This window comes from Podarcis tiliguerta (assembly GCF_965153285.1).
Source record: "Podarcis tiliguerta genome assembly, chromosome: 10".
Lineage (NCBI taxonomy): Eukaryota > Metazoa > Chordata > Lepidosauria > Squamata > Lacertidae > Podarcis > Podarcis tiliguerta.
This window is the reverse complement of record NC_139543.1, coordinates 3,421,108-3,447,227: the sequence shown is the minus strand read 5'-3', so window position 1 is coordinate 3,447,227 and position 26,120 is coordinate 3,421,108. Positions and strand designations below refer to the sequence as shown.

Here is a 26,120-nt window from a genome sequence, read left to right as displayed (position 1 = left end):
TCATTACAGGGGGCAACTGAATGATGAAATCCTACTGGCCACGTCCAAACTGCATGATGCGTATATTTTTGCATGCTGACAAAAGCAAGGAACTTACAGTGACCACAATGAATAAGTAAGCCTGGGAACAGCACAATGAAATTGTGTATCACACAATTCTACAAAACGATTACATAATCTTTATGGTGGTATGCTAAGGCAGAAGTTTATCTTGCTCAAGGAACAATGTCATGATGGGCATTTTTGAGCCATAGCAATCACAACACATCAATGCGGAAAACTGCCCATGGGGGTTGGGGCGGGTGGGTAGGGCTAGAGTGTATCCCAGGCGGGCAAGCTCAGTCCTCACCCCAATGCCATGTGGGTGGCAAGGAGCTAAAAATGGGCAGCAGGGTAGCAGAGACACTAGGGCATGGCTTGATTCTGCCCACCACTAGTAGGCACTACCGGACTCCTGAGGGAATGAGGTCCTCCTTGAGCTAAAAAAATAGGAACCCACAAGGTCCAAACCAAGTGATTAAAAATAAATTGAATATGGTACTTTGAAAAACGCATATACACACGCTACATTTTTGTATAAAATATATATTTATTCTTCCTACACATTAGTTAGCATAACTATTTACAAAAAGTAGAAAATGGTAAAGAGGAAAGGTTGAAGAGCAAGCTCTGCAAGTGGAAAAACAAGAATTTAACAATAAAGCAAATGAACAGATACTGCATCTCTCACTAAGGAAAAACACTGTCCTATTAAACTGAATAAAGCTAGTTCCAGAGATGATTTGCCACAAGAAAGGAAATGATACATGAACCATCATAAAAGATCCCAAGTGTCATTACCTGAAGAGTTCACAGTGCATTAGGATGTCCGTTTGAACCCTTAAATTTTTTTGTTCACTCATCCAACAAGTTCACAATTAGGTGGGACAGAAGAGAATTAGTTTTTTCATACTATCCTTTTCTTAATATTACAGTATTAGTTATCTTGTTTCATTTTTCTGTCTCCCTAAACATTAAGGGGGACCAACAGAACCACCACCACCATTATCATCATCATTATTATTATCATTATTATTATTACCACCATCACCACCTTTGCCTTTACACAGAAGTCAAATTCAGGCGGCTTGTGGGTGTTTCCACAGGCTCAAACAAGGTTCTTTCAATACTCTGTCCATCTGGAAAGCAACTCACTTTGCAAGATGGACACTATGAGAATGTACTGGGTCATGGGGAAGCCAGGAGGTCAATAATTCTCTTTAAAAGCTCTACTGCCAAACCTTATTGCTTCAGATCATCCATTCACACCCTTTAAAAAAATTATTGCTTATCCAAGGGGGTGGGGGCAAATAATATATTGAAGGGGCTGGAGGTTGCTTAGAGACGTTTATTCTTACTCTACATTTTGAGCCATGTTTAGCTTTGTCAGCAACCTTTTACACATGCTCCATATACTGCTACGTACATGATTTTAGTATTTTCCTTAAAAGGGAGAGGGGGAACAACAACAACACTATCAGTTTCACTTCTATTTCTGGAAGTGCACAGGCACTGGGCCTACATCTTGGTGCCCCCCTGGCATGGGAAGTGTCCCGGCCTCCTTGCAGGCCCTAACCTCTGTTGCCAGCTAGACAGCAGTCTTATATTTAATTCAGTAAGGCTTCTGACAAAGTCCCCCATTATATTCTTGTGGAGACACTGGTAAAATGTGGACTGGATGAGGGAACTGTTAGGTGGATTTGCAGCTGGTTGACTGACCAAACCTTAAGAGTGCTCACTAATGGTTTCTTGTCATCCTGGGGAAAAGTGACAGGTGGGGATGACGCAGGGGTCTGTCCTGGGCCCCTTGTTGTTCAATGTCTTTATTAACAACTTGGACAAAGGAATTGAGGGGATACGCATCAAATCTGCAGATGACACCAAACTGGGAGGGGTAGTTAATGCTGCAGGTGACAAAATCTGGATTCAACATAAGAGATTGTAAAACTGGGCCAAAACTAACAAAATGAATTTCAATAGGGACAAATATATGGTTTTACACTTGGGCAGGAAGAACCAGCTGCACAAATATAAGATGGAGGACACCTGGATTGCCAGTAATACTTGTGAAAAGGATCTAGGGATCTTAATTGACTGCAAGTGTATCATGAGTCAACAGTGTGATGCAGCAGCATCACAGCAGCAAAAAAAAAAAAAAAGCTAATGCTTGCATCAACAAAAGTCCAGTGTCACCATCAAGGGATGTAACACTCCCACTCTATTCTGCCTTGGTCAGACCACACGAGGAGTACTGTGTCCAGTTTGGGGCACAATTTAAGGAGAATATTGGCAAGCGGGAACATGTGCAAAGGAAGGTGACCAAGGGTCTTGAAACCAAGCCTTATGAAGAACGGTTGATGGAGTTGGGTATGTTTAGCCTGGGACAGATGAGACTGAGAGGAGATCTGATTACCATATTTAAATATCTAAAGGGCTGTCACATGGGAGATGGAGCAAGCTTGTTTTCTCCTGCTCCGGAGGGGAGGACCCAAACCCATGGATTCAAGTTACAAGAAAGGAGATTCCAACTAAACATCAGGAAAAGGTTTTTGACAGTAAGAGCTGCTCAACAGTGGAACAGACTTCCTGAGTTTGGTGGACTCTCCTTCCTTGGAGAGGTTGGGCAGCCATCTGTCATGCATGCTTTAACTGAGGTTTCTGCATTGCAGGATGTTGGGCAAGATAATCCCTGGGGTTCCTTCCAACTCCTCTTCTTTCTTTGGCGATCACTCATAATGCTGGTGGTCAACAAAAGAGGTTTAAAGACTGTCCAACTCCAGGATTCTAACAAAAAGTGAGGCTGGAAAAAGTTACATCCAATGGCAAATGTCCTGTCATTTTCTAGAGATTAAATAACCCTAAAATGATTGTCTCTACCCTTTCATCTATGTCCTGCAACATTATATGGGTGATCAGTGCAACTCATAAATTAGTGCTGTTACAATACACTACAAGTAAGACCTCTAGTGGCTATTGGGCATAACTACTCACAATTTCTCTCCCTAGAATTATTTCCCTGGTATGTTTCACAAGTTACAAATTTAGCAGTTCTGTCACTCTATACTTGCAGTATAATCCATAATATGGAAAAGGCAAATATTATACAGGTACTGCATATAACATATTATAAATGACCCCCAAAACACTGATTACACATGGTCTCACCAATTGCTAGTACATTACTGATGCATGTATCTATTTCATGAATGTGTGAAGGTGTCTTCACATACAGACTTATACAGTACATTACATACGGAAAAAATCTAATCTTACTCACTATTCTCAGTGGAGCAATCATATTTAAAGTAAAGACTTTAGAATTTTAAAATAAATTGCTATTTAGTATGGGCTGTAATTGTTTTTCTAAAGTTCAAATTTGTAGGTGTTTATCTGCATGTTCAAGTTTAAATTACTTTATGGCAGGGGACCAGTACTCCACATTTTCAGAAGGACTCTCACTATGTGAAAAAAATGCACTTCAGTGGCACAGTGTGCTAGAACATCCACACATAACATAATCATAGCATTTGCATGTATTCAAAATGGACAGCCTGTATTGTATAATACATTGTATTGTATAATACAGAGCCTAGAACAGGAATACTAATGGCCAATGCTACAATCTTGTACAGTTACCTATAAGTAAGTCCCACTGAACTCAGTGGGGGTTACTTCTGAGTAGACATGCATAGGGTTGCAACTGTAAAACTACAAAGCTCAGCCCCCTGAAAAAACAAACAAACAATTCTAGTATATCTATATTTTCTTCAAGGCTTGGGTACCTTGGGTATTGTCAGATATGAATCCCATATTATGCATTAAAGATGCATGGGTGCTCAAGAGCTACTCCAAAGGTGACAAGTGCATTTTAGTATATTACTGAAAGATCGTTGGCTTCCCTGCTCAAAATTGTGTGTGTGTGTGTGTGTGTGTGTGTGTGTGTGAGAGAGAGAGAGAGAGAGAGAGAGATGGTTTCTATCACTACTGCAAACACTAGAAAATAATAAATTTTGTTTTTTTAAGTCTTTCCTGTAGCAGTTTTACACTGGAACAATGCACAATTTCATGATCAATATGAATGACTGCTCACTTTGTAAGAAACTTGTTTCTTGATCCCTGGGTTCAAACAATCCAACAGCAAAATAAAATATCTTAAGGACTTGAGCTCCTCCAGGAATGGACATAAAAAGTCTAGTTCTAGTACAGTACTCAAGGACAGTACTGCTACTCAAGTAGCAGTAATAAATTAGGAACAAGGAAAACACATATAAATATACAGGAATATTTCAGAACAAAATCTCTATGCCCATTTTACAGTAGATTCTCTTTTAAATTTTTTTGTAAAAATATAACTGTTTTAAGATTCCGGTCAACAAGTGTATCAGTAACAAAATTGAGGTCCTGTGTCATTTTTTAAAAATTACATGTTTTCAACATATGCAGCCAAAATGACTGAGAATAAGGCCAAAGTCATTTTAAAATATAGATATTGTAAATATGAATTAAAGTCTTAAAAGGTACTAGTACAGTACTAGAGAACAGATTATTATTTTTGTGCATCAAAGTAGCTTAAATTCCTTCTTAGCTGTGTAATACTAAAGAGTCCATTGCATGTCACTGAGCTCAGCTGGATTGCCCAGACCTCCTTCAGCTTCCAAGTAATTCATAAGAGCAGCCATTGCAGTGTCATTTTCACAAACTGCATCAAAATCCAGTTGAGAAGCATCACCTAAGAAAAAAACAAAAAATGTCACCCCTTTATGCAAAAATCAGCCTCTGTAATTCATTGTTTACTCTGAAACAAGCAACATCCTTTTGGCACAAATAACTTTACACATCACATCTGTATTTCCTTGCACATGCTGCAAGATAGCCAAGACTGGGATACAAAGAATGAAAACACCATTTGTACTGACTGGCAGCTGCTCTGACGAGCTTGAATTTATGTTACCAGAAAAAGGAAACCTTAAAATATTAACAGATTTCTAATGAGTGTTTTCTTTAAAAGCCCTATCACTTTTGCATTGAAAAAGAGGTATCTTAACACACATTAAAAATGTACATATTAAATGTAGGCTTTATTCAGTTCTGTTAAAATAACTTTTATTTTAAGAACATCCAGAGGATTTATATTTTATGCTTAAACAGCTTAAGACGTTTGTTGGGAGCAGGCATTTCTGATTTACCTTCATTCTTTACTGAAACATTGTTTCAAAACAGAATGAAGTTTGAGATGAGTCAATTTACAGAAATAAAAGCCCTATGGAGAGAATGCAAAGTATCAGGCCTGAGTATCATATTGCCCGTGGTGGCAGTGGTCAACCAATATTTGTGCGCTGCATTTCTAAGCTGACTGGGCTTGCTCAATGGAAGATTTCAGTTTTCTTCCTTTTTTTTTTTGGTGTGGATCACCTGCATCCACAGGTGACATCTATTTCTTTTAACCTAAGGATTCTATGAACAGGAGCGCTGGTAATCTCAAATTGGTAGGAACTAAACACCCTCAGTTACACAATCTACTTCTGCAGAGACTTACAAATACTTCATTAAGAGGAAATAAACAGAAGGTAAGCTTACTGAGAAGAGGTTCATTGCTGGGGAGTGGAACAGTGCCGTGGTGTTGCCCTGAGGTTTCCACATCTAATATTCCTGAAGGACACAGCTGAAGAATGTCTCTCTTTGGCACCTGAGCACACACGAAAATGGTGACAATAGCCAGAAATCAACAAAAATGATATTACAGAAATCAAATACTTTTCAATGCTGATTCTTAGGGATACACTGTGGAAATTAGATGGCTTTGTTTACAAGTGATGCAGGAGCAGGGAACTGGCAGCCCACAGTCCAGATCTGGCCCATTATGGCAAGCACGTGAGAACAATCGGAAGTGATGTTTTGTCCAGCTCTGCCTTCACAGACAACTCAAAGGAAATCTGTGAGATCTGCAAAGGAGGGAGGCACTGCCTCTTCAGCCAAGGAGGAACGTGTGCTATGTGTCTGCTTACATGTGACAATGTTGAAGAGTGTGTTATATGTGTGGACTGGGCTTGTCCCCTTCAGCTACACCCACTTTGGCCCTGCCTACATGTGGCTCCTGAAGGGTTGGCTATGAGGGAATGCAGCCCTCTAGGGAAAAAAGATTTCCCATCCTTGATGTAATGAATCACACATTTGCAATGCCCTCTAAAATAGATTTTGGCCTTTAGTACAATAAAACCACCAGAAAGAAAGAAAGAAAGAAAGAAAGAAAGAAAGAAAGAAAGAAAGAAAGAAAGAATTTTGTGCTGAAAATACAGCTTGACAAAGTATGACAACAGACCCCTAACTGAACTGCTTCAGAGGATACTTACCAAGAAGTAATAGTTGCTCCTATCCAGGTAGTTTATAGTCATAGAAGTTGGAGGGAATCCCTGGGGTCATCTAGTCCAACCCCCTGCAATGTGACTCTTTTGCCCAACAAGGGGCTTGAATCCACAACCCTGAGATTAACGGTCTCAAGCACTACTGACTCAGCTATCCCACAGTCGGAAGCTTTCAGGCTCCCAAAAGGAAAGAGTTGTTGCCATTTGGAAACAGCATAGTTGGTTACAGAAATTTTGCTATAATATGAAATAACAGTGGCCTCCTTCACATGCTACATGAGGTCATGTGTGGAGCCAAAGAAGAGGACTATGCTACTAACCCTGCCCAAAATGTGTGCTGAGGATGGACATCAGAAGAGCCCCCATCAGGAGCAATTTGCCCACACATATGGGGCCTCACATGGTCAGACCCCCAACTGCACGGGTGGTCCTCTCATGTAGAACCTTTACACGTTAGCAGCTGCATTACACATAGGAGATCTTCAGACATGATGTTGGGGGTGAGACAAGAGGCTTGGCATTCCTCCTTGCTCTATATACAGATTCTCTTCATGTGTGTAACATGTTTAGAGGGCTAGTAAGAAAGATCAAATCAAGTTACCGGGATATTAGATAGCCTTTCTTAGAGGCCAGTGGCTTATGGATACTCACATCACTACCGTCTACTGGGGAAGAAGACTTCCTCATCAGATCTGATGGACTTAACTCACCAGGAGGTGGAGATGTATGTAACCTAGATAAAAACAAAAGATGACATTTAATCCTCCTCACAAAATATTTGGCAAACACAAACAATGTGGCCTCTAAGACACTTGATATTATTTATCAACTAGTGCTGCTGTATCAGAAACATTAGCAACATTTACCCCTTCCCTCCAAGGTCTTAGACCTCCATCTCTGGAGGAACTTGATCATCATATTCAGTCCTATAAAAGAGTCCTAAAATTCAGACTAAATGATCAAGTGGCTGTGTTGTTTAAAACTATGGGCTAAGCTGATTAAGTGATTCTTTAGTTCTGCAAAGTTTTAGTAGAATGGGATGCCAGTGAACCAAAAGGATGTACTAACAGCCTTGATGGATCAGGCCAAAGGCCCATTTAATCCAGTGTCCTGTTTACAGTGGGCAACCAGATGCCTATGGAAAACCCACAAGATGGAACTTATGAGGACTCTGTCCGCTTGTCATTCCCAGCAATTGGTATTCAGGGGCCTATGAACACAACTACTGTGGTTCCTCAATGAATATGCCTAATCCTCTTTTAAAGCCCCCTGAGATGGTGGACATCACATTTTGTGAGGACAAATTCCATACTTTAGCTACCACTGTGAGGGTCACGTGCACAATCAAGTGTGTCAGGGCCATGCATTAATTACAGTTAGTTGGAAACTCTTCAGGAACTTTGGCCCTCACACTCGGCTGGCAGTCGGCAGGACTTCAGGGATCAAAATTAAAGCCAGATCAATGCATTATTTAGGAGTACCAACCCCCCCCCTCCCCAAATTTCAATTATTTGTTTAAATTTAATTTTTGACTGGTGCCTAAACAGATTAAGCAAGACCTCAGAACTTGGAGGAATATGAACCTCGTGATTCTGGGCAGCCACTGTTAAAATGGTCCAGGCTCATGATCTTTTTCCAAGTGCTCCCTATTATAATTTCAAGTGAAAGTATTAAGGGTTGGCAATCCACTCCACTAAACAGATCTCCCATTTTATTAAATATGCGGGATTACAGGCTGGTGGTAGGGGATCTTTAGAGATTTGGATTTCCGGTGTCCAAGGGTTCTCAGAAGGAACTTGTTTCAACACCTCATGCTTTGCTTTTATACTTACAATTTTCTCCCTTTGAAAACCCTTCAACTAACATGAGAGGGTGACCTAGCTCTTGAAATGGATCCTTCAGAGTGGTCTAGAATCTGGTCCTCTAAAGCTTTTATTTCAGTTTTGGCCATGGTTAGTTCACCTTTTAGAATAAAAAAATGGTTAGTGTTTGCTGCAAAAAAAGTTATTACCTTTGTAAATCTAATACTTCATTTGCAATTTCAGTTCCTATGCTTCCAGCCCCAAGTACAGTTCCTGTAGACATCCCTGGTACACCAAGAAACGGTGGCTTTGTTGTATCTATGTTTTAAGAGACAGGGAATCAAGATGGTTTTATTTAGTTTTACACTGTTTCCCACTGTAACAGATTATCTATTTTATTTTATTGAAATAATTTTTATTAAAGATTTTATTGAATTACAAAAGAACATGCGGCGTCTTTCTCTCTCTTTTTATCATAGAGTCTCTTAGTTATGTTCCATGTAAGAAAATGTATCTAGTATGGGGTTGAAGGGGAAGAGAGGTGGTAGGGAGATGGTGGGTAGTAAATTTACATATTATTTTTCAAAATTGGTATATGCGTGTGGTTTTTGTGGCAGTGTCACTTGGGCAGGTTCTTTTTCTTTTCATTTGTTGGTTTACATTGGCACTGAGAGAAGCTTGGGAGGCTGATTATCTGTTTTAACGCTTAAAAGTAATTTTAAGTGTGTTATAAATACATACTATTCACAACCATTTGTTTCAATTTTGATGACATACATGGAATGCTTTCCCTTTCATGTAACGTAACCTTCAATTTCAGTATTTTTTTTTACAGTTAATATAGGATTCCAACTCCTTGCTCTGAAATAATAAACAAGGATAGAATCTTCAATCTTTTCACAGAAGTAATATGATGAAAATTTTAAGAGGTTAGGCTGGCCTCAACCAGAGCCAGGGCTTTTTCGGCTGTGGCTCCGATCTGGTGGAACGCTCTGTCACAAGAGACTAGGGCCCTGCGGGACTTGACATCTTTCCACAGGGCCTGAAAGACAGAGCTGTTCCACCAGGTCTTTGGCTAAGGCACAGCCTGACCCCCACTTTTGGCAATCCTCACAGAGTTCTAGCCCGTTTGTAAGTTTTCAGGAAGTTCTGTGAAAATCAATAGCATAAATATTGTATAAAAAATAAGGTAGATTAATATATTATTATAGTGCAATACTAATGAGGGAATGTGAATGAAGTGATTAAGACGAAAAATTATCAGTCGAGTTGATGGAAGTCCAAAAAGATGATGTTGGTGATAAATTGGATGTTTTGTTTTGTACAATTTTATATTGGAAATATATATATATATATATATGAACTCTAGCCCAATGGTTGCCATTAATTTGATTTGAATTAATTTTATAATGAAATGATTTTAGAATGTTGTATTATTTTACTGTTGTTAGCCGCTCTGAGCCCGGCTTTGGCTGGGGAGGGTGGGATATAAATAATTTATTATTATTATTATTATTATTATTATTATTAATTGTAATTCACTTTTCTCTTGCACCATCAGCTTTTACCCTACAAGAGTAAGACGCACACAATACAAATCTATGAGTCTGTGCTCTGTCTGCAGAGCACAGATTTAAAAGAAAGGGAAGGTGTGTACATACAGCTTCTATGTGGGGTATGTAAATGTTAAGGGGTACCTTTGAAGAGCAGTTGTCAACATGGCCCCCTCCAGATGGTTCTGGACTTCAGCTCTCATCGTTCCTAGTCACTGCCCCTAAGACTGAAGCTGATGCAGTCCAAGGCCACATGGAGGGAACAACGTTGGCCTTTGATTTAATATGGTATTTTCATATCAAACTGAAGGTGAGTGAATGCACTTCACTCCTTGTATTGCTCTTCATAAAAGGTTTGCACATTCACCCATGTGAAGGATGCTTTGTTTGCTATGTTTATATGCCACCTTTATCTTCCATAGATCTCAAGGTGGGGTATATGGCTTTGCTTCTCCCCATTTCATTCTCGCAACACCCCTGTGAAGTAGAAGAGGCTGGGAGATGCTGACTGACTCCAAAGTCACCCAGTGAGCTTTTTGGCTGAGTGGGGCTTCGAACCCTCCTCTCCCAGGTCCCAGTCCAGCACTCTAACCATTAGGCCACACTGGCGTAAAGCTCTCCAAAGTGGTGTTAAAGTTTTGCCACAACATGCAGGGGAAACAAGTGGCGCTGCTATCATCTAAATTGTAAGTGGTGTGTATATACATCACCATATAAAGAAACAAGTGTCAAAATATTGTAGCAAAAAGGCTGCAACCAATGGGGCTAGATCTTTAAAATCTTTTAATGCCTTAACATTATTAACAGCAGGTGTTACTAATATGTGAGAATCATTTGATCAAGAGGCAAGAAAGAAATATTCTAAATAATAAAAATGGAATTCTACTACTGATAAGAGATAGTTGATATGGTCCCTGATCTAACAACATTGTCTCACTGTGGAGCTAAAAACAAAGGGTTAAAAGGACTGCAAATTTTCTGTGCCACAAAAACATACTGTTTTTTGAAATTTTATTCAGGTTGCATACACACCAAGGCTTTAAAGCATATTTAAGACACCTACCCACCAAAGAATGCTAGGAATTGTAGCCTGTAAATTACAGTTCCCAGGATTCTTGGGGCAGCATGGATGTGCTTTAAAGGTATGGGACGTACACAATTTCACAAACTATTTGCAATGCAAAGTGGGGAGGTGGGAACTGATATCTGGGGGAGGGCTCTTAATACCTTGTAGTTCATAGAGGTATTTGCATGCCTCTTCATATGCTGGTCACTTTATTAATTTAACAGACAAGTCTGCAGCTTGTGCCAGGATTTTTTTATTTTTTTAGTAATGTGCCCAGTGTGAAGACCCCATTTGATTTATGTGATATTGTGTGCATCATTCTCACTGTAAGCATGTGTACTTGCCTTCTGAAGACAGGGAACTGCAGGGTAACAGTGCCTCCTCATCTGATTCATTATGATCTCTAAAATGCACCAGAGCAGAAAAGTTACATAAAGGAGCATTCCCAGATGTAAATAATATACATGTTTTCTACATGAGTACTATTTCTTGTTTCTTCTTCTTTTTTGTGTTTTATCTTACTCTGTGCACTTGTAATTTTGTACTTTTGAGTTTTCAATAAAGAATCATCCCCATCCCCAGTCCCTAAAGCAGCCTTTCCCAGCTTCCCCCAGCCAAGTCCCGCCATCCCTTGGACGATAACCACGGAGGCAGAGGCTGATGAGATTGTAGTTCAAAACATCTGGAGAACACCTGGATGGGATAACCTAACATTTGCCAAGTAAGGATTGCCATCCTAATTAGAAAGATCTAATCTATTTATCCAACACAACAAGCCTGACATGGGCTGGTGCAATGGAAAACTGAGTATCTTTTAATAAAAGCTAGCACTTGCTATGCAGCAGCAGAGCCAGAAATTGGCTTAAAAATTAATACATTAATATTTATTCCATTTACAACTGAAGCCCTAGCATACAAGGTGACATTATGTTAGTATGAAGGTCAGCAGGACAGAACCAAAATAGACCACCTGCATTAATATTGCATAATTACATACCAAAGGAAACTTATTTTTTTAGACCTGCATTAATTATTGCATAATTACATACCAAAGGAAACTTATTTTTTACATTCAAGCTCACAGGCTTGTCACATATTCTTTAATTAATTTGTCTTTAATAATATCTAGCTATGGTAAATATTTAAAATAGTTTATTCATAGCTTATATGAAAAGACTGTAACTTACGAAACAACTGGTGTTGATTGACACAAGTACTTCCGTTCTTTGGTCATAAAGAGCCATCTTTTGCTCTGAATTTGTAGAAGTTTGTGAATATCTTTTCTTTGCTCTGAAGCACTGGGGGAAATATAAAACAAGTTATGAACAAAACCAGTGTTTAAATGTGTTTCAACTAAACCTATGTTCATACAGCACTGTAAAACATTAGGCTGCATAAAGACCATTCAGAAGACGTCATCCCTATGATGCTGATAACATGATTCTCATGATCATTCATTTAATGAATGAGAAACAGAGGAAGAAAAAGGGAACGTGCTAAAACGTAAGAGGTGATGAATCAATTTCTGATGAAAGAAAAAGTGGCCACATATAGCAACGACAGCAAACCATGGTTCTGGATGCTTGGTCATTCTCCCATCTTGCCAGAAGCCAGAGAAAAAAGAACACTTTAAAAATGTTATTTCTCTGGCTGGAAAAAGAAACATTGGTTCCTACCTGAAGGGTAGTTCCTGCTGCTGGTAGTAGCTCATCAAACTGGGAGGCATCACCACCTTGTGTTGAAGGCAGGAAAGTGAACTTGAGGGAAGTAGGACTTTCCCAGACACTATTTATTGATGCTTCCAGTAGGAAGCAACACAGGAAACTGCCTTATACCAAGTCAGGCCTCTATTCCATACAGCTTACTATTCTATACCAGGGAAGGGGAGCCTCAGATGCTCCAGGCCTCTCTATCTGGTTCTCGGGGCTTTCCCAAGGCAGCACACCAACCTGAGCCACACCCTTCACCAAACCTTCACCCTCCTCAAGTATTTTTGCCTGGGAGGAATAGGGCTGTGAACTCTGATAACGCTTCTTGCTTGTCTGGGTGGAGGGGGATGTGTGAATATGAAGAAACTAGCCTATACAGTACTACAAAGGTTAAATTCACATGTATTGTTCCACTCATTTTTGTCTCTGATCCTGCCGCCACCACCAGAAGGGAATGCAACCCCCAGGCTGAAAAATATTCCCCACCTTTGGTCTACACCAGTGGTTCCTAATTAGCTAATTACTGAGGATCCCCTATTTTTCAAAAGCCACTGCAAGGACACCCTACTTTTGAAAATTTTGATAACTCTATGGCAGCTCCTCTGCAAAGCAATTTTTTGAACAAAATGTGGGGTAGCCCATACTAAGCAAAGGATTTTAGGTATACCAAAAAAACCAGACTAGGGCTGAGCAATACCTGGTTTTCAACATTGTGATGTATCAGCAGCTAAACATCATGATATTCCGATGTATCACTGAAACTGGAGATCAGGTGTAGGGATGAGGGAAGGAGTAATCACAGAGTGGGTAGGTGGGATGCATGAAGATCAGGTGTAGAGATGAGGGAAGGAGAAGTCACAGAGATCCGGCGGGTGAAGTGTGTGCAGATCAGGCATGGGGATGAGAGAAGGAACAGCCATGGAGATCAGGTGGGTGGGGGGAGGAGAGGAAGAGGAAAACACCTCCACCGCATGGTTTGAGTGGGGGGGATGGGGGTGCACCAAGTCGCCGTCACTGGTGGCAGCCAGTGAAGATGCAGGTCCACTGTGGCTGCTGCTGCTGCTTTCCTGCGGACTGAGAAAATCTGCTCAGCCTCAGCACCAGGGAAAGGTAATGCCGCGGTGCCTTGAAGTGAGGGCAATCGGCTGCCCTGTTTTCCCTCAGCGTGAGGAAAGGCTGCAATGTTATCGGCTGCCACGTTCTTCCTCAGCGTGAGGAAAGGGAACTCAGATCAGCAGCATTATTGGCTGAGATCATTGTGCAATATCAGTGGTGCCTTGAAATTGGCTGCCCTGCTCTCCCTCGCACAAGGAGTGATACATTGCTGAGTCAAAATCATTATCACAGTATGATTCAAAACCGATTTTGGCCAATATATTGAAAAATCACACAGTGCTAAAACAGACCATAAAATGTGTGGTATTACCATGCAAAAATGACCAAAAAAATAGTTGGGGGAAAGCAAGGGATGGGGCCGTGGACCCCCGGTGTGTTTCGTGGACCCCCAGGACCCCCAATTGATTGGCAGTGGCTTTCCAGAGTTTCAGACAAGAGTTCTTCCTCAGCTGTACCAGAAATGCAAATCTGGAACTCAAGATGGCTTTTTTTCCCTTCCAAATTTAAAATGTTAACAGTAGCAGGAAGTAAAATACTACCATACTTTACCTGCTTTGTGTTTCTCTGTTAGATGACTGTAATCATCTTGGTGGAAGTACTCATAACATGAGGTTCCTAGAAGCTCTTGTGGTAAGTATCCTAAAATAACTGTTGCACTATAAAGAAAACACGAACACGCTACAGATTCTGAAAACATCTGAAAGGGGCTTTTTAAACACTTTACTCTGGTCCCTCATGCATACGAAAAGCAACAGATGCTCGTTTCTGGAAAAATATAATACTAAAACTCAAAGTTAACATATATAGCCAAAACAGAAGGACGAACAAATGCTACATTGTAATCCTTTTGTATTATTAGATCTAATAAAAGGAAACATCACCACAATTCTAAAATTGAATTCAACTTTGAAACCACATTTGATTTTTTATTTAAACTTCTATCAGTTTGAAGTCAGAGATTATTTGTAAATGTTCATATCAAATCAAATAAAAAAACCCCTTTGTTAGAAACTAGTACTTTAAATAAGTCTTACTTAACTAGAGGACTCCGAAGTAGTTTACAGAGCAACAGCAACTTAACAGGAAGTCTGCAGTGTGGGAGGGGATCTTATCTAAATACTGAAACCTTACACAATTTAAGAGCTATTGTCTTAAAATTAAAAAGACAAAAATGCTTACCGCTGGTCTACAAAAACAAATTTTCCATCCATGGCAAAACGTGCTACAAATTCTGTTGGCTTGACTTTTATCTCACTGCTTTTTTGTGGAACAGCATAAGGGTGTAATCGCCCAATTGCAACAAGGCAGTTAAAGTTACTGCTGTCTTTTTCAGCATCACCCTCCTCTTCAGCTCCCACTTCATTAGGAGGCCAGCTCTTCAGATACCCGGTGCAATGAACAGTACAGTACTTTTTAAGATCTAATTTATTACAAACACAAAACAGTTTTTCAATTTCTTTTCTAAAATCATCAGAAGCTACATTTTGCACTAACCTAAAGACATGAGCTAAGCAATTATTAAATTGAAGACTGTAGTGTCAATTTGTTATATTTTTTTTTTTTAAAAAAAACACTGTTTAGGTTTAGCTTACCTGTGGAAGCGTACTTCTAATCTTACAAATGATTTGAGAAGGTAAGTCATAGGTGCTGGCAATAAAAACGTGTTCTTACATATAAGAAGAAAATTTCATAGTTTAGTAATAGAGACTGCTTTCCAGTACAATACTGTTTGATTTCAAAAGTGTTATGATTTACATTGAGCCAGATAAACTGCAGAAGGGACTTTGAGCTTGAGCCTATTAAAAACTTAATGTCCCTCTCCGATACAAAAATATGGGGAAATCAGGAAAGAGAACGAAGAGGAAATTCTATTTATCTTTCATTTGGATACATAAAGGCATAATTGCAAAGGTTTCTCATCTCCCCAAAAGGGGGAACATTGAAACATGAACCCCACATCTACAGTTTCAAATGCTACAGTCCAGAAACACGCACATCATATATCATAGTTTGGTTCTAAAGCCTTGGCCATATTTAGTGCAAGGCACATGTACAAATTATTTGTGAGAAACAATGAGCATTATATCAGGTAAAACATCCCAATCTTATGCATAGCTCTGTGGAACTGACTTGCTTAGGATGCTGTTATAGCAATATGCTTGCACTATTTCACTTGAAGTGAGAGATAAGGTAGAGATAAAAGGTAGACTTCAGTGGGGTATTGTTCAGCTCTTACTGCCTACATAAAGTAGACACACTGCATTTATTCTAAAATAAGAGCATTGGGTCCTCAGTACATTCAGCAACACTACACCACAAAAGAAGACTTGCAAAATACTGATACCAGTGGTTGTCTACATTTGAAAAGTGTGCTGAAAACTCTGGATTGTAACAATAGGTAAACTAGTAAAATTCCCAAAATGGTACTTGCTGTATTAATATAATACGGGGGTGAGGAAGTTCAGGCCTGGAGGCCAAACGCAGTGCTGCAGTCCTCTGGCCCAAAGGAGAGAGTCCAGGCCACATCCCTCACTGCTCCTGCTTCACACTCCCAAGGGCTTTTGCCTGGCTGCAATGTGCAGGATGGAGGATTGAGAGAGTTGCAGGGGGGCTTGCAGAAACTAGTCCAGTGTACAAAGGTGAAATTTTCATTGATTGTCCTGCCTTTTGTACTCACTGGCATGTGGCCCAGAAGAAATACGTCCCTCCGGCTGAAAAAGTTTCCCCACCCCTGATATAACAGAGGCAGGATTATTATTATTATTTAATCCCATTAGGATGTGCATGTGTGGAATTGCCTATCTTGCAGAAACTATCTATTCAATCCTAACGGTTGGTAAAATACTACTGAAGTTATTACTAAACTGTCCATGTTACAATTGTGATAAAATGAATTTACTTGGTGTTCGGATTAAATACTCTCCTCAAGATGCAACCAAAAAACTACCTCATTCATATAAAATGAACATTGTTACTCTGTACAAGCATCCAGATTACGGCAGTGGAACTTTGTTACAACCCAAATGCTATGCCTGGATTAATGCAGGCCAGGATGTCAGTCCCCTACTACTGAACTAGCATAGGACCACCGAATACAATGCTGATTCTACTGACAGCCATTTCTTCTTTAATAAAGTCAACAGATGTAGCACAGAAATACTCATCCCACACACATGAAGTTTAAGTAAGGAGGGTAATAAATTTAGATTGAAGTTAATTTATTTCCAACTATTGTTTTAGGTATTTTGAATGCTGAAGTCCACTTCTTATAGCTTTGAGGTTTTATTAGAATCAGGTGGTATACAAATCATGTGAAATAAATAACACAGCTGTAACATTTTAAGAAGATCATATTTTGAAATACACTTGCACAAGTACTGTATTTTTCACCCCATAGGACGCACCTAGTTTTTTTTTGGGGGGGGGGAATAAAGAAAAAGAAATTATTTTCCCCCCAGGTGCGGAGCTGGGGCGGGGGGAGCCCGAGCTTCCCCAGCCCCCAGAACAGGCTGCTATCCGCAAGCCGTGGGAGAGCTACGCAAAGCCCGAAGCCTGGGGCGTGCTGAGCTCAGCGCGCCCCAAGCTTCTGGGTGCAGGCAAACTCTCCGCTATCCGTGGGAGAGCTGCGCGAAGTCGCGCAGCTCTCCCACAGCTTGCGGATCCCTTCCTGAAGCGGATAGCTTCAGTGAAAGCCTTCATTTTTGGAGGGGAAAAAGTACGTCCTATAGGGCGAAAAATACGGTAAGTAAGAATGGGGAAAAGCTGAGGTTGAAGTTGCATTTTTTTAAATGAGGTATGTGGTCTCACAATTAAACCAATAAAAATTGTTAAATTTAAGGAAACCAGCTGTATAATATTCTACTAAAAATATTGTCATTGTCCTATGTATGCAAGTTTCTACAGACGTTTAAAAAAATGATGATTCAGGCACACACTGTGCAATTGCAGAGCTTGCCCAATTTCTTAACAGCTTTTGAGAAACCTTTATATTTGCTGTAGTCCTGGTAACTTAAATCCTATTCAGTGCCTTTCAGGAAACCATTTCATGTTTCCAGAAGCATATTATTCTCATGGATTCTACAATTTTACATCACTTACAGTGCAAACCAACATATGTGTACTTGTAAGTCAGTCCATTAAACTTAATGGAGTAGCTTCTATTTAAATGTGTACAGAAATGCAGCCTCAAATCATACAATAATAATTCAAGCACATTATGATTTAACACATACAGCACTTGAAATAAAATATTATTCACTTATTTAGAAATACCTTTCGTCTTTGAGTTTGGCAAGGACTCATTTTCTTCTTTCACTGTGGTTTTTATACACTTTATTCGACAAAAAAATGAACGGCGAGCACCAGAATACAGACGACATGATGACCCAGCTTGAAAATCTGTGTGAACTTGCAAACCGGCTTTTAAAGTTTAAAAAGGAACAAAACACACAAAAATACTTGGCATGTGAAATAAAAACACTATTCAGCTTTCACATGCTTCCAAGATACTTTCATATTGCTTCTGAAATTTCAGCATATATAGCTTAGAAACCTTTGATGAATTAAAATATGAAAATGAAGAAATATGGTTAAAGTAACTCAAGAGGGGAAAGCAGCAATCTATTTTACAACCCAACCAATGTTATGCATGATGATACAGTATGACTGAAGTTTGAATTTGAACTCCATATAGCTTTAACCACTAATTTGGTAGGAACATTAAAAAAAAGGTTTGTGAGGATGCTCATACAAAAACCAGTTACAAGTTACATAATGTATATGATAGAAACAGTATCTGATTACATTAGGAATGGCATGTAACATTTTTAAATACAGTGATTCTTGGTAGTGAAGCATTTTATCCTTTGCTAGACTACACCAGGTTTTTCTACTGACTAAACACCCACACAATAAACTAGCATGCCTGGTAAAAATGACATGACTGATTTTGCTACATATCTAAAATTATTTCTTGACATTATCCAAAAACATGCTTCTTGGGGCACTTTCAGTTGTCTTAAAGTCTTCCACATTAAGTACAACCAAGCACTCATGATTTAGCTCATATAAATAAGAACTGCAGGAACACGGCTATATGCACATACAGCTAAATCATGACATCTAAGCAATTTTAGGTGAAGACTTACTTTTGGTGTCTATTAGCTTTTCTCTGGGAGAAGCATCTGAAGATGAAAGTTGCTCCTTCACTTTGGCAACATCCTTCGGATGAAGATAGTCAAAAAGACTTTGCCCAATCAAACTCGTCTAATGGAACACAACATTGTTACCTCATAAGCTGTGCGTTACAAATCTCGTTCACTAACAAAAAGACACAAGTATACTGAAGAACACTGAGTACTTAAAAGTACTCCACTGTAAGGGCTAAGGTGTGTGTGTGTGTTGTCACACATTCACAGTCACTACAATGGATTGTTGAATCAAACGTTTGGGTTTGTTTCCAAAGAAAACTGCATTTAAACAATATCAAATATTTTCACATTATAGCAGAGAGCACTGGCTGGCAAACTATTTAAGTAACATCATGCAATTCTGAAATTCAGAGGTAAGGAAACAACTATGTGGTGGTGCCAACGATGACTATAATAACATGCAGATGAAGCTTGTCCACTGTCAGCTACTAATGGGGAAGAGCCACATGTGATTGAAGAACTCCCGCAACAGTCATTAACGGGAAAGGTGTGTTTATTTGTTTTGTGAATATATCCCCTGTCCTCCAAATGCAACAAGAACCTACTGGATCAGGTCGATGGCTTATCTACTCCTGCGCCATGTTCTCAGTTAGCAATCAGATGCCAGCAAGCAGGGCAAAAGAACAACAGTATTTGCCCACCTGCGGTTCCCAGAAACTGGTATTGAGGCATACAGCATCTGACAGTGGAGGGAGAACAAAGCCACAGTGGCTAGTAGCTGTTAATAGCTTTGTCCTCCATGTCTCCAGGGCAGCTTACAAAAAACCTCTGGAAGTAAAAAATGGTAATGCATGTGTGATGGTGAAGGGTGTGGGGTTGGCATTTGTCAGGGCAATTAGTAATACCTAAAGAAACTGTTATACTAAATATTTTGCTGTGAAATACTGTCTACATTCAGTATTTAGTACACAAAGTCACCTACTGGGTCATAGTTAAGGATCTTGAAAACAGATTCTGAAACAAACAGGATTTTCCCTCTGTCACATCCAACCACAAAGAGGAACCCATCAGCAGCCTGTAAATTAAGAGAGAGAGAAAACACACATACACTCACACATTTATAGGCAGAAAAAACAAGATCTCAGGAGGCAGAAAAATAAATTATGTCAACAGTAGTTTTAATAATTTAAGATTGCATTGATTTGAACATATCATGTTAGTTAAAAACATGTTTCATGGATCCTTGTGTATTTCTAAGCACAATTCAAAATTCTGGCTTTTAATCTTTAAAATCATTACAGCTTGGATCTCTCCCAATGTCAGAGGGACATTCTTTCTATCTTAATGTCAGAGGGAGGTTCTTTCTATTTTAGGAAGAGAACCTTGGTTCCAACTCAGGATTGTCTAAAGCAGGGAGTCAAACTGAACTTGAACCTGCACCAAACCCCAGAACAGAACCTGAAGCATTATCTTAAAGTCTCTACTGAACCTTAACGGAAAAAGCACTGTTAAAAGAAAAGTGTCACTGGTTCAGAATAAGCATTCAACCAATTAATCAACTGATATGGTAAACCCACTGAATCCACCAGGATCAGAATGAGCACATACATTAAAACCAATATCTGGGAGGATTTATATATTTTGTGGTATACAGGATTCTATATTCTGTTCTCTCCAAAGACTGGACCTGGGAAGCATTAGGCAGGGACAGAATTGGAAGTCTCCATTCCCTCTGCCAGAGAGGTTTGGTCAACACACAACTGATGACATTGAAGGGAATGACCATTTAAGTAGGACTGGAACCACTGCAAAGTGATGCCACACACCCCTAACTCAGGCATCTGCTCCAGAAGGATACCATGTTCGATGGTATCAAAAGCCGCTGAGAAGTTAAGGAGAATTAACAGGAACACATTTCCCTTGTCTCTCTTCCAACAGAGGTAATAATAAAGGGCAACCAAAGCAGTTTCTGTACCAAAGCCAGGCCTTAACCCTGATTCAAACGGAACTAGAAAATCAGTTTCATCCAAGAGCTCCTGGATCTGGTACAATATGAACATATATATGAATGTAAAATAAAGTAGGAATATGAAATAGGGATTATTGTGTGAACCCAAAACTGGACCAGGAAAACAGTAAACAATTTTAGAGGGCAAGAAAAGCACAGATTGGAATTAAACCAAGTCATTCATATAAATGGGGAGGGGGGGTGACAAACCTAAGGGTTTGCAATGCACTTATGTGAGGACTAAAACTGGAGGAGACACCATTGCTGTGCAGAGTACGTCCTTCATGCTGCAGTGCTCAGTTAATCTGTAGGTGGCCAGCAGGTCTACGGTTAACGCATCTGTTATGGCTAGACCTTCAGAATCCTGAGCAGAGAAGAGTGCCCTGTATGGCAGCCCTCTAGAATACTTCAGGCCCTAAGAAACAGAGAGGTGAGTGAGCAGGGTCTCCAGGCCCAGAAAGCCTGAAGAAACCTTCAGCCCAGGCAATGGTGAGCATGGTGTTGTGTCTCTATAATAGAGAGGATGTTCCATTTCTGGTCTGGTTCAGGTGTGTTTATGTCCCTCCCTTCCAGAGGATTAAAAACATTAAAATTCATATTGTCACCACAATTTGAAGAAGTCAATCTTGGAGGATGATTTGTTTGTGAGACAGCAGAAATGATAGAAAACTTGTCATGCCCTCTTCAGTTTACATGTAGAATGAGGAGAGGGGCAGCAGCTTAAACCACCTGGAAGTAGCTTTTAATAGTTCTTAATGTATTATTATATTTGATTAATATATCAGTATCAGTCATCTTGAGGTTGTTTTGGAGAAAGGCAAAGAAAGTTAATAATCCAGTATGAAGCAACTACTGTTGAAATAACACTCAATCCCTGACCTTTCTTTACTTACCTTAAGAATTAAGTGTTGAAGTTCATCATCTTGTAAAAAAAAAGGCTTGTAGCGGACTTCTGAGTAAGAATTAGAAGAACCTGCAAAATGATAAATGATAAATTAATTTCTAAAAGGAGACCAAAGGCAGATAAAGAGATTTCACACCAAGTCATTGATTTACTAGCGGGAAAACAGCCCACAAATATGCTCACACTTGTTTGGCATTTTCACTTTTAAAAATGCAAACTGGTCATAAAGGTTTGCAAGTGAAAGCTGAGACAAAAGAGTATGGAAAACTCTTTTTTCCATACTCTTCCACAGCAGGGGTCAGCAAACTTTTTCAGTAGGGGGCCAGTCCACTGTCCCTCAGACCTTGTGGGGGGCTGGACTATATTATGAAAGGAAAAAAAGAATGAATTCCTATGCCCCACAAATAACGCAGAGATGCATTTTAAATAAAAGCACACATTCTACTTAGGTGAAAACATCAGGCAAGCCCCACAAATAACCCAGAGATGCATTTTAAATAAAAGGACACATTCTACTCATATAAAAACACACTGATTCCCGGACCATCCGCGGGCCTGATATGGAAGGTGATTGGGCCGGATCCGGCCCCCGGGCCTTAGTTTACCTACCCATGACCCACAGAGAGCAAATTTTAAGTCTTAAACAGATATAAACATAGAGAAGAAAATGGTAGAATGCCTTCACAGTAGTAGCACCCTCCCTGTAGAACACCCTCCCTTTAGATGTCAAGGAATTAAACAATTATCTGACTTTCAGAAGATACCTGAAGGCAGCCCTGTTTAGGAAAGTTTTTAATGTTTGATGTTTTTGTATGTTTCGATATATGCTGTGAGCTGCCCAGAGTGGCTAGGGAAACCCAGTCAGATGGGGCGGGTATAAATAAAATAATAATAATAATAATAATAATAATAATAATAATTACAGTATTAACATCTTTCAGGTTCCGTTTTCATAAATACTTAAAGCAGTGGAAAACTGTTCTAAATTTAACATCAAATCCAATGGTCGGTTTCAACAGCAATAAAAGCAAGGATTGCTGTGTCAGTGCAACCGAATAACTTGCCAGGACACTTTTCATGCCTTACAGAGAGGCAGCTTGTTCAAAAGATATTGCAATCAAAGAAAGCATTAGCTGGGCACTCAATCTGTCCTATATAGGACACTGTAGTATTTCTATTTGTAGAAGTCACTCTGCCCTGGTGTACACATTTTTACACTTAAAACAGGATATTTTATACCATTCTGAACTCACTTTTCAATGACTTTAAGTGCTGCACAGCCATTCTTAATACTGTGAGTTTATCCACTTTACGGGCCACTGGGTTGCACTGAGGTATCATAGCAGATAGTTCTTCTATGAGGTTATTCATTTTGTCTCTTCTTCGTTTCTCTGTTTGGCTGTGAGCCTCCCTAAAAAGAATGCAGAAGACATATCTTGTGCAGTGGTACTTAATAAGAACAAGCTGAACTCCATATAACATGTTGCAAAGTTATTGTATGAACAGCAAGAGAAAGAACCATACTGATTTCTGCAATTAATAACTAGAGATGGGAGAAAATGTTGATATACAAATATAAGTAGGGGCTGAGTATTCATTAGGGATACACTAGAAGAATGGAGAATGAAGATGATGGACTTTGCAGAACTTGACAGACTGACAGGAAGAATTCGAAATCGACGAGATCAGAGATTTACAGAAGATTGGGAAAAGTTCACAGAGTATATGCATAATTTAAGTGAAAAACAAATAATGCTTGTAAGCTTTAATGAAGCTCTGTAAAAAGAATTGTTAGAATATGAGTAAAATAAGATTTAATTTATAAAAATATTAGAAGTAAGGTTTTAGAAATGTGTAAGAAATTAAGAAGGGAAGGAGTATCAGTCAAGTTGAGGGAAGTCAAAAAAGAGAATGGATGTAAAAAAAAGATGTATGAATTGTATTAACTTTTTATTGGAAAACTGAATAAAAATTATATATATATATAAAAAAGAGTATTCATGAGGGATAAATAAATGACTGTCAAAACCTCTTATTTATAGTTTATATGTATGTATATATGTACATATGTATGTATACACACACCTGAACATGATCTAGGATTAAATCTAAACTTAACACTAACAAATGAAAGTTAAGACTTTATCTTCTTAAAACTACCATGACCCCTCAAGCAAACAAATTAAAGCCTGCACTAACCAGTACACATGAATGAGAACTAGGGATATGCCAGTCTCTGTGGGATCTTCCACTGACTCAGGTGGATTTTCTTGTATTACTTTATACCCTGTGGAGTATAGTGGAGTTCAGCAGTCTACTCAGTTCTCAAATTCAGCGTTTACTAGCCAAACTCTACTAGCCAAACAACTCTACTAGCCATTTTATCTGAAGCAGAAACACTGTTTTACGTAACTACACTATATTTCTGGAAAGTTCCTTACATTTAGTCTTTAAGTGATCTTGATGAACATTTTGAATTTGTAGAAACACAAATATACATTTAACCACCACTTTAACTCTTCTGAGCATGGTATTCAAAAATACAGTACTGTATTTAACTATTTGCTTGTTAGTTCGTTAAGGAATTATACCTGCTCTGGAGATCATCAGCATCACATGCATACCTAGAGAAAAGAGAATTTAAACTATTTAGAAGACATCAAAATCAAGAATGAAAAACAATTACAATAGAAAATCATGCTGAGTTTTCCTTACTCTTCTTACAGCAGAGACCTGGTACACATAAGAACGCCAAAAAAGAAAAGAAAAATGCCTTTCTTCTTTACCCCTAAACACCAGTCATAGAAGACGGCATTCCAGTACAGTGGTACCTTGGGTTACAGACACTTCAGGTTACAGACTCCGCTAACCCAGAAATAGTACCCCGAGTTAAGAACTTTGCTTCAGGATGAGAACAGAAATTGTGCTCCAGCGGCACGCGGCAGTGGGAGGCCCCATTAGCTAAAGTGGTGCTTCAGGTTAAGAACAGTGTCAGGTTAAGAACGGACCTCCAGAACGAATTAAGTTCATAACCTGAAGTACCACTGTAATGTGATTCCAAGAGTTTTCCTTGGCTTTTGTGGCTATTGTGCTGAAGAGGTACTAAAGATTGTGCTGCAGCCTGAAAAAGCCCAGGGCAACTGTGGTCAAAGTTATTTCACGTACTGCAGGAGTAGGGAACCCATTTCAGTCTAAGGGCTGTGTTCCCCACATGTGTAAACTTGGGTGGGGGGACATATGCAGGACGAAACCCAAAAAAGTATACAGTGCAAAACAAATCCAGTTACAGAAATACTGTACATTTTCAGGCACATACACACGCCACTTACTTCTGCATAAAATTCAGCTTCCTTCCACCCAGCTCCATCTCTCCAAACTTCCCAAATCCACAGCTCCACAGAAGAGACATCTCGCTTCTCCTTTCACTTCCTGCATCTCAATCTGTTTTCCCTCCCATCTTCATGCCTTTACACTCTCTCTCTCTCTCTCTCTCTCTCTCTCTCTCTCTCCTTTTCCTCTCCTCCCGCACTGGAATTATGGAGCATCTCTTTTCCTGCAATTACTCTTTGGCCTGGACTTTTCCTGCAAGAATCCCACCCTGCAACTAGAGTCCCCACTATTTTTTGCTGAAGATGCTTCCAAAGAGGGGATTATCGCTTTGGGAGAAGCGAGAGGAGCTGACTGGTTCTTGAAATACTTGGGCACTTTTGGAGAAGGCTGCATGCTGCTGAATACTCCCCAGGGCACCTGGACATGTATGAGTGCCTCCTAGCACAGAAAGGAATGCCCGGATATGGCTACTTCCCTGAGTAAGGGAACATGCTGACAGCTGGTGAACTAACTGCAGCAGGCATCAGAAGCATGAGACAATGAGGGGCTGGAGCCTTGGAAAGTGAGTAGGCTGAACAGAAAGGCTGTGTTGACCAGATGCAGCCCACATACCCACGGATGTAGCCACAATTTTTGTTAGGGGGGCAGAACAAACATGATTAGAAATACTTAACTAACTGACCATTGTTTTATTTGATCTAGGGGAGGCAGCTGCCCCCCTGGGCTATACCCATGCCCATGCCACTGGTTCCCCACCCAGTACAATCAATTTGGGCCTTGCTATAGCCATAGCAGAATACCCTGACAATTAATAGACATTTTCCCTTATCACATCTGTCACGACATAACTTTTTGTTAATTACTTTTAATCATCTGGCAATTTAAAATGCTGTGCAACTTCCCAGCAATTCTTATAATATAGTACACTAAAGATTGAGGTAAATATCCCTGATGCCACAACCAACTTAAACAATAAAGTATTTGAAAGATGCTCACATTCAGAAAGTGGGTACTGTCATAGAATCTTAAGAGTTGGAAGGGACTCAAGGGTCATCTAGTCCAACCCCCTGCAGTGCAGGAA

General features: G+C 39.6%; 1 protein-coding gene across 1 annotated transcript in view; it reads right to left on the bottom strand.

Annotated features, from left to right (window-relative positions):
- Positions 1–569: 569 nt before the first annotated feature.
- BMAL2 (basic helix-loop-helix ARNT like 2) overlaps positions 570–26,120 on the bottom strand; it is a 35,996-nt gene continuing 10,445 nt past the window's right edge. Inside the window, exons 3-17 of the mRNA XM_083401212.1 lie at positions 24,301–24,333; positions 22,963–23,120; positions 21,699–21,778; positions 19,780–19,872; positions 18,795–18,912; positions 17,920–18,066; positions 14,827–15,067; positions 14,197–14,303; positions 12,064–12,120; positions 11,516–11,529; positions 11,167–11,293; positions 8,413–8,521; positions 7,053–7,134; positions 5,617–5,725; positions 570–4,768 (exon numbers count right to left, since the gene is read on the bottom strand). Coding sequence (XP_083257338.1) covers positions 4,635–4,768; positions 5,617–5,725; positions 7,053–7,134; positions 8,413–8,521; positions 11,167–11,293; positions 11,516–11,529; positions 12,064–12,120; positions 14,197–14,303; positions 14,827–15,067; positions 17,920–18,066; positions 18,795–18,912; positions 19,780–19,872; positions 21,699–21,778; positions 22,963–23,120; positions 24,301–24,333 — 1,609 coding nt within the window. The 3' untranslated portion in view covers positions 570–4,634. The remainder of the gene's footprint in view (positions 4,769–5,616; positions 5,726–7,052; positions 7,135–8,412; positions 8,522–11,166; positions 11,294–11,515; positions 11,530–12,063; positions 12,121–14,196; positions 14,304–14,826; positions 15,068–17,919; positions 18,067–18,794; positions 18,913–19,779; positions 19,873–21,698; positions 21,779–22,962; positions 23,121–24,300; positions 24,334–26,120) is intronic.